The sequence below is a fragment of the Gigantopelta aegis genome, chromosome 4 (genome assembly GCF_016097555.1).
Source record: "Gigantopelta aegis isolate Gae_Host chromosome 4, Gae_host_genome, whole genome shotgun sequence".
In the NCBI taxonomy this organism is placed as follows: Eukaryota; Metazoa; Mollusca; class Gastropoda; order Neomphalida; family Peltospiridae; genus Gigantopelta; species Gigantopelta aegis.
Window position 1 is genome coordinate 55,243,153 of NC_054702.1, and position 9,332 is coordinate 55,252,484.

Sequence of the window (9,332 nt, forward strand, 5' to 3'; positions counted from 1 at the left end):
ACTTATCAGCCTCCTCTTTAATATCAGCCAGTGCACCACAACTGGTACATCAAAGACCGTGGTATGTGCTATCCTGTCTATGGGATGGTGCATATAAAAGATCCCTTGCTGCTAATCGAAAAAGTGTATCCCATGAAGTGTCGACAGCGGGTTTCCTCTCTCATATCTGTGTGGTCCTTAACCATATTTCCGACGCCATATAACCGTAAATAAAATGTGTTGAGCGCGTCGTCAAATAAAACATTTCTTTCTTTCCTCTTTAATATATTGTGGAATGTACTAAATTTATACTGATTCTAAATATTTTTTTGTATTTTTTAATGTCTAACAATTTGATTTTTTTAATTCAATAAGATAATTATATCCTGTTTAAACTTTAATTGTGTTTTAATATATCCGTTCCTTTAGATGGCATTTTCCGTATGTCATGGTCATACAAACAAACGAATAAAGTTAACTGAGATGTTCTGGTTATGCAGCAATAAGTCATTTATGCCTAAAAAAATTAATAATCAAATCTGCTGTTTACATATATGCTTTGAATTTTGTATTTTTACTTTTTTAACGTGTTTTTGGGGGGTTTTCTTCCCCGAATTTCTCAGCCTGCACTATTTGCAATAATGCCAATATTGTTTTCCATAATCCTGACCCTAAGACAATATATATAGACAAGATATTTTGAAATCCCTTTACCTATGCTGAACTTTGCTGCTCCGCTGTAGCCACAACCCGCTGTCGTAATTATATGCCACACAACAAAACAAAAGAAACAAGCACAGTTTTATTGTTATAACGTTGTTTTTTAATATCGAAATATAAATCGTGAACATTTATACCATTGGAGCAAAAATAGGTTCACTAATACATATTTTGTACGCAAAACACTACATTTTAGTCTGATTTTAGTCCATTTTAGCATTTTTCAAACACCACAAAGTGACAAAGTGGTGGTTTTTAAAAACAAATCCATCAGTTTTCAACAATTATTATATGTGACCCTTACTTCCGAGAAATATGATAAAGTTTTTAGTTATGTTTATGATAATATCTAAGTATTTTGCAATCAAACCCAGTTGTTGTGTGTAAACTTTACTTCGTATAAACCTAATAAAGTTTTGACATTTAATTATGACGTTCAAAGGCTAAATGAAGTTCATACCCAGCTGTTATTATATGTTACCCTTACTTCCGAGAAATATGATAAAGTTTTTAGTTATGTTTATGATAATATCTAAGTATTTTGCAATCAAACCCAGTTGTTGTGTGTAAACTTTACTTCGTATAAACCTAATAAAGTTTTGATATTTATTTATGACTTTCAAAGGCTAAATGAAGTTCATACCCAGCTGTTATTTCGTCTTTATCTCCTTGTTGTTTATTGATTTATTTGGTTTTCTTTGTCAGCAAGCGGGTAGAGTGGCGTGATGAAAATACTTCAAGTTACAACCATTAGGACTAGAGTGGTATTATAAAATACTTCTAGTTACAACCATTAGAACTAGAGTGGCAGGATGAAAATACTTCAAGCTACAACCATTAGAACTAGAGTGACATGATGAAAATACTTCAAGTTACAACCATTAGAACTAGAGTGGCATGATGAAAATACTTCTAGTTACAACCATTAGAACTAGAGTGACATGATGAAAATACTTCAAGTTACAACCATTAGAACTAGAGTGGCATGATGAAAATACTTCTAGTTACAACCATTAGAACTAGAGTGGCATGATGAAAATACTTCTAGTTACAACCATTAGAACTAGAGTGGCATGATGAAAATACTTCAAGTTACAATCATTAGAACTAGAGTGGCATTATAAAAATACTTCAAGTTACAACCATTAGAACTAGATGTAGAGTGGCATGACGACCTACTTCAAGTTACAACCATTAGAACCAGATGTAGAGTGGCATGACGACCTACTTCAAGTTACAACCATTAGAACCAGATGTAGAGTGGCATGACGACCTACTTCAAGTTACAACCATTAGAACCAGATGTAGAGTGGCATGACGACCTACTTCAAGTTACAACCATTAGAACCAGATGTAGAGTGGCATGACGACCTACTTCAAGTTACAACCATTAGAAATAGATGTAGAGTGGCATGACGACCTACTTCAAGTTACAACCATTAGAACTAAATGTAGAGTGGCATGACGACCTACTTCAAGTTACAACCATTAGAACCAGATGTAGAGTGGCATGACGACCTACTTCAAGTTACAACCATTAGAAATAGATGTAGAGTGGCATGACGACCTACTTCAAGTTACAACCATTAGAACTAAATGTAGAGTGGCATGACGACCTACTTCAAGTTACAACCATTAGAAATAGATGTAGAGTGGCATGACGACCTACTTCAAGTTACAACCATTAGAAATAGATTTAAAGCGACACGACCAAACACGTTTTTCATCCTTATTGACAATTATCTTACAAATTAAAAAATCAAACATATTTCGATATCTGATATTGTTTATAAATATTTGTTACTATGACAGCAATAGACAGCTAACCAATACATTTATATCTACATAGTTACAACCAGAATTCCCACAATGGCAATAAAATTTGGCGCGTTCAGTGGTACAGTCTCTAGTAACTTTTGACAAGCTAAACTACATCACAGCCCTGAATGCCGCCTAATTTACATACATATTACTAACAGCCAACAGTTATATTTTTCAATGGACAACAACAAAAACTTGTTTTATCTATTTTTTGCGAAAATGATAGGAAGCCATCCTTTAGCATCCACTTCTAGTATTTTTAGCATATAGCTTTTTGGGGCGAACACTCATATAATAAGGGTGATAAAAGCTATGTAATTTGAAAAAAAATGGCTTTCTTTTCGATTGTTGTTATTATTATTATTGTTGCTGTTGTTGACATGAGCAGTTCTGGTTGAAAGCCTTCGTACTAATCACTTGGTTGCCTGGTTACAGTGCTTTGTTGTATCGTATTCTAAAAATCCAACGTGTGTTATAGGAACCATCCAATAGCAATACATTATTATTATTAAGAATCCACGTATGTATATCGTTATGAACGTTACTAAAACTCAGTTTGAATTAATAATTTTTTTTTAAAAAAATTGGTGCCCACAAAAATAAAAAGTTTTCAGACATTTATAGCCTACGTTGTTTTATCACAGTGTTTTTTTGTTGTTTTTGTTGTTTTTTTGTTTTGTTTTTTTGTTACATTCATCAGCAGGAGAATATAGTAAGTGAGTAAATAATCCATTTTGGAACAAAGAAACAGTGACATGTGTACATTGTTTTGCCGTGGACGGATCATTAGAAAATTCAATGTTTGTCACTCTGTCTCCGGAAAGAAGTGGTCTATGAAAGTGGGAGGGCCCGTGGATCTCCTTTCAAAATGTTGGTCAGTTCCCTGCCCATCTGACACATGGCGCACGGACCACAGCAGTTGGTCACCATGCAGTCGTTGCAAATACTTCCCTGAAAAAATAAAATTGAATGTGTCATTATACTATATTTCTTGGAAGTATTAACCATTTATTCATTCATTATACTTGTTTTCGTCCTTATATCCAATAAAGGTTCAAGCACGCTGTCCTGGGCACACACCTCAGATCAGCTTTGTGGGCTGTCTGTCCAGAACAGTGGGTGGGTTAGTGGTTAGTGAGAGAGAAGTCGGTGTAATGGGTTTACACTTACCCTTTGAGCCGCTAAAACTCACTTTAGGTGGGAGCCGGTAAAGGGCTGCGAAGCCAGTACCTACCAGCCTTATGGTCCGATGGCTTAAAGGGACATTCCTGAGTTTGCTCCATTTTTGTAAGATGTTTCAGACTAATAAAATATTTCTACGATTAAACTTACATATTAAATATGTTTTCTTGTTTAGCATATCAGTGTCTGTATGTTCAATGTGTTTCTGGTCGTCTTAATATTTCTAAAAAGTCCAAACTGGATTTTGTCTTCAAATAATTTCGTACGTACGATAAAACAATATTTTAGGATATAAAGAGAAATTTAACCTAATACAAATATTAGAACGATCAGAAACACGTTTAATATACAGCCACTAATATTTTATGCAGAAAAGATATGTAATTACAATCGTTAAAGGGACATTCCTGAGTGTTCTGCAATGTTTAAGATGTTTTCGACTAATAGAGAATTTTTAACGATTGTAATTAAATATCAAATATATTTTCCTGCATAAAATATTAGTGGCTGTATAATAAATATGTTTCTGATCGTTCTAATATATGTACTGGGTTAAATTTCGTTTTATTTCCTAAAATATATTTTTTCGTACGTACGAAATTATTTCAAGACGAAATCCAGTTTGGGCTTCTTACAAATATTAAGACGACCAGAAACACATTGAATATATAGACACTGATATTCTAAACAAGAAAATATATTTAATATGTAAGTTTAATCGTAGAACTATTTTATTAGTCGGAAACATCTTACAATGCAGCAAACTCGGGAATGTCCCTTTAAAAAGTCTCGGTTAGTCGATAACATCTTAAAAATTGCAAACCAACTCAGGAATGTCCCTTTAACAATAACACCACCGAGGCCGGTTGCAGACGTGGTATGAACCAATAAAATAAACACTTTTGTATCACTCATTATGCTAACTCATATATTTCACATAGGATTTGTTTATTTCTTTGTATGGTTGGTTGGTGTGTTGAGGTGGGGGTGGGGGTGGGAGGGGTCGGTTTATGTTTGCATGAAAGAAAAAAGTTGTCGGTTCTGTATTCAAATACTCGTTTCGCAAATTGAAGAAAATAAATAAATTAGGGCCTACTCTTAATTCCAATCAAAAATATAATTAAATAAATATCTGGAAAGCATAAATAATTTTTCAATGAACAAAAGAAAGAAAGGATTAATGGAAAAGAAAAGGAATTAAAGGAAAAAATAAATGTAAAAGGAAAAAGGTTGAAGAATGAGAAGAAAATTATATTTAAAAAATTAATACCATCAGTACACGAATCCCTTATTTACATTTAAAACACCAAAACAAATTACATTAAAAATAAATTACCTTTATAGAGTGGACACCTCTGATATGCGACCTGAAGACTGTGGTCCAGGCAGGAACACAGCAAGGTCCCCAGCAAGAGTCCCCTTGTTTACCGGACAACATACAGGTGTAATACGTAGGACAACACAACGCGAAGAAGCCTAAAACAAACAAAACAAATTACACACAAGCATATTTCACAATACAACAACACGAGAAAAGATATAAAAGTGAAACTAGGTCACACACAAGGGGCGGGATCTAGCTCAGTTGGTAGAACGCTTGCCCGGGTTGCTGAGGTCGTAGGATCGCACCTACTCGGTGGACTCATTCTCTCACTGGGCTCTTTTCCACATCCCAACTAATGCCACACGACTGGTATGTCAAAGACCGTGGAATGTGTTGTCTTGTATGTGGGAAAGTGCATATGAAAGATTCCTTGCTGTTAAATTGAAAACAAATGTAGCGGGTTTCCTCTGAAGACTACGAGTCACAATTATCAGATGTGTGACAGCCAGTAGCCGATGATTAATTAATCAATCTGCTGTGGTGGTATCGATTAACAAAACAAACTTAACTTTTAGATCACACACAGGCATAATACGTAGGCTAATGCTAGGCTCAGCCTGTCAAGTGTAACTTACGACGAAGTTGGCCAACTCAACGGTTGCGTTAAGTAATTTCCCCAAATCCCGACTTACGACGGGTGCGGTCAGATCAACAACTAATGGGTTATATGACGAGAATCGAGTTGTAAGAGCGCTCAGACTAGCAACTGAACAGTCATAAAAGTCCTGACAGCAGAAAGTTGGCCAACATTATGCTGGCAGTTGGTATTCTGATACTAGCATTACACCACTCGAAGATATGTAAAACAAGACAAAACAAGAATTTATTATTTTCAGACTGCAAAATAGCAGGGAGTAGGGTGGAGAAGAAATAAAAATCATAGCATAATAACATAGGTTCTTCTCTTTCCAGACAATAGGTCCACTTTCAAGTTAAAACAGGTACATTTTCGTATTAACTTTTAGGTGGAGACTGCTCCCAGCACGCCACCCCCACCCACCCCAGGTATGGCCCTGTATAAGAATAAATATATTTAAAGGTACACGTACAGTCACCGACGTCTTCGCAACAGCCGCATAGACCTGTACTCCACTCTCGAAGTGGATGCGGCTGCATCGGGTTCATGTGCATGGGCTGGTTTATGGGCTGGTTTACTATTACCGTCGTCTGTTGTTGTTGTGTCTGAAAAAGAAATACAAAATATACGATTTATATTTTACGTTAAAAAATACATTTTCCAATATTTTTATTACTGGAAAGTAGGCCTATGTTCATCTATAAGAATAACATTTGGTATTTTATGACATGTAGTTTTAGATGTCCTAAAGTTGCTAGTATCTGAACTTTTTGTTGTAGAAAGTTAAAGTTTTGTTTGAACGACACAACTAGAGCACATTGATCTATTAACCATCGGTTATTGGATTTCAGATATTTGGTAATTTTGACTCGTAGTCATCAGAGGAAACCCACTACATTTTTGCATTAGTAGCAAGTGATGTTTTATATGCACTTTCCCACAGACAGGAAAGCACATACCACGGCCTTTGACCAGTTGTGGTGCACTTGTTGGAACGAAAAAAAAAACACCCAATCAGATGAATGGATCCACCCAGGTGGTTCGATCCTGCGACGCAAGCACTTCAGGCGAGCACTCAACCGACTGAGGTAAATCCCTCTCTCTTCTTTGTATATGCGGGTTTTCGCATATAAATTTGAATTTTAACAATCAGCAAACTTTGCTAAGAGCTGTTTTATTACAACCGGCCGTGTGTTAATTCGGCCGGACATCGGAATTAATGGGAAAACAAAAACGATCTGTTTAAAATCAAATGCGCGTTCAGAAAACCGAACGTTCGCGAACAATGTAACTGGTATCATCGTCTTCTATCGCAAAACATTATGACAAAAACAAAAACAGTCTAGCGAGTGAATGCAAGTGCTCGCCCTCCTGAACATGCCATCTTAAACTGTAGTATCCGTCTCCGTCAGTAGATCTTACCAAAGCCAATGACATCGCATGTCCAGATGACCTTTCTTCATTTGGCCAATCAATACACTACTGTCATAAGTACAAAGGCGTTTTCTCGAATGCTGGTTCTTTCTTCTTTTCTTTTTTTTTTTCTTTTTTTAAACCCAGGTAATTTTTAAGCGTTTCACGAATAACAAAATTGTTTCCTTTGGTAGGGATGGAGGTAAATGTTTCGCTGACGCTTTTTCGTAGCAATATAAAACAATTTACAAATGCTATTTCAGAAAAAAAGTGGATTCCTAGTAGAAGTGAAACAGCAAAATACAGAGCAAATAGGAAAGGACAGATTGGCTGCAAAGAACTTTTCAAACGATATTTTCTTTAGATAGAATAGCACAAACAACAAATCATATTCGTGGACATATAGGTATACGGTATAATCTTTATATTTCACAAGAATTTTTTTTTTTTTTTTTTTTTTTTTTTTTTTAAATCTTTATGCTATTTTGAGATAGTCCCTTTAACGCAGAAATACTCACTGGTTGATCTGGCTCCGGGGCTGGTTGCACTTGTGCCATTGTTTGTTTTGTTTTTCCTTCTGCCAAAAAAAGAGAAAAAAAAGAGTAATATTCATTATAAGATTCTTTTTTGGATAAAATACTATAAGGAGATACAAGGAGTGTTGTATGGCTAGGGAACGGGATTTAGCTTGGAGGTGCTTGCGTCGCAGGATCGAATCACATCGGTGTATCCATTCACCTTATTTTATTTTTTTTCTCTCTTTCCAACCAGTGCACCACAACTGGTCAAAGGCTGTGGTATGTGCTTTCCTGTCTGTGGGAAAGTACATATATAATATATCCCTTGCTGCATTAGGAAAATGTAGCAGGTTTCCTCTGATGACTACGTGTCAGAATTACCAAATGTTTCACATCCAATAGCCGCTGATTAAGTAATCAATATACTCTATTGGTATCGTTAAACAAAACAAACTTTATCGCCAACACCCACCACAATACAGGCCCATAGGAAAGAGATATCGAGGTGTGGGGGAGGGGGCACAATTTCTAGTGGAGGGACAGTCTCTAGGAGGGGGCACAAGCCATATTTGTTGGGGGTTTTTTTTATATAGAGTAGGAAAAACAAACGCACATATTCGTCCTCAAGTGGAGAGGGCACAGATACCCGCCACCGCAAAACAAATGTTGAAGTAGTCTAATTTACTAAGGCGAAAGGTACATGCTGAATAAACAGCGAACATATCTTCATTTTTAAAACACCCGTTAGTCGTTTTCCGTTGTTGTTGTTGTTGTTGTTGTGTGTGTGTGTGTGTGTGTGTGTGTGTGTGTGTGTGTGTGTGTGTGTGTGTGTTTTGGGGGAGGGGTAGGGGGGATATAGGCGTGATACAAAGCTATGTAATTCGTAATACACATTTAATTGCTTTCTGTTAAAATTTTATTTTGAATTGTTAAAATGTGAATACTTGTTTTTGTGGCAATGACTAGGTCACCAATGCTATTACCATCCAATGATTTAAAAAAAAACCACACGATCGAAATCGATCACGCCGTTACTTAAAGGTTAACCTGAAATTGACTGTAACGCACAGGTTAACTATTTTTCTTAAACACCCATTGGTGAGAATACCATGCATTACTTTTGATAACACATGGGTTGTTAACACACACGTACGTCTGTGGGATGGTGCATATAAAAGATCCCTTGCTACTAATAGAAAAATGTAGCGGGTTTCCTCTCTAAGACTAAAGATAAAAATTACCAAATGTTTGACATCCAATAGCCGATGATTAATAAATCAATATGCTCTAGTGGTGTCATTAAACAAAAACAAACTTTAACTTTAACTCACCACACTGACAACATATTATATTGACAATCAAGCGCCGACGAAACTGATGTTGGGTGATACGTTGCCACTTATTGCAACGCAATCATATAGCCCATGATTAATAACTCAACGTGATCCAGTTGTGTCATTATAGAAAACTAACTTCTTCAGTTTTTTTCTTTTTCTTTTTTTATATTGTATTTCACTTTGAAATGCGGTATTGAATAAACTGCGTTTCGTTAGCTTGATGCATTTATTTATTGAGCCAAAAATCAATATTTGTATCACTGTTCCATTGATGTCATGGCTGTGAGTCACGTTTTTCCAATAAATGTAGTTTCAATACTGACTACCTTAGATGTATGCAGTGTTCATATGTATGTTGCCACAACTAATGACGATGAAATCAAATTTGAATACATCCCTGA

At 35.8% G+C, this 9,332-nt stretch overlaps 1 protein-coding gene across 1 annotated transcript; it reads right to left on the bottom strand.

Annotated features, from left to right (window-relative positions):
* Positions 1-785: 785 nt before the first annotated feature.
* On the bottom strand, positions 786-7,650 carry LOC121372126 (cornifelin homolog A-like). The gene is made up of 4 exons (XM_041498390.1): positions 7,595-7,650; positions 6,136-6,268; positions 5,039-5,178; positions 786-3,471 (listed from the first exon to the last, which is right to left on the bottom strand). Exons 1-4 carry the CDS (start codon positions 7,631-7,633, stop codon positions 3,352-3,354), a joined length of 432 nt encoding a protein of 143 aa, XP_041354324.1. The 5' UTR covers positions 7,634-7,650; the 3' UTR covers positions 786-3,351.
* Positions 7,651-9,332: the final 1,682 nt, after the last annotated feature.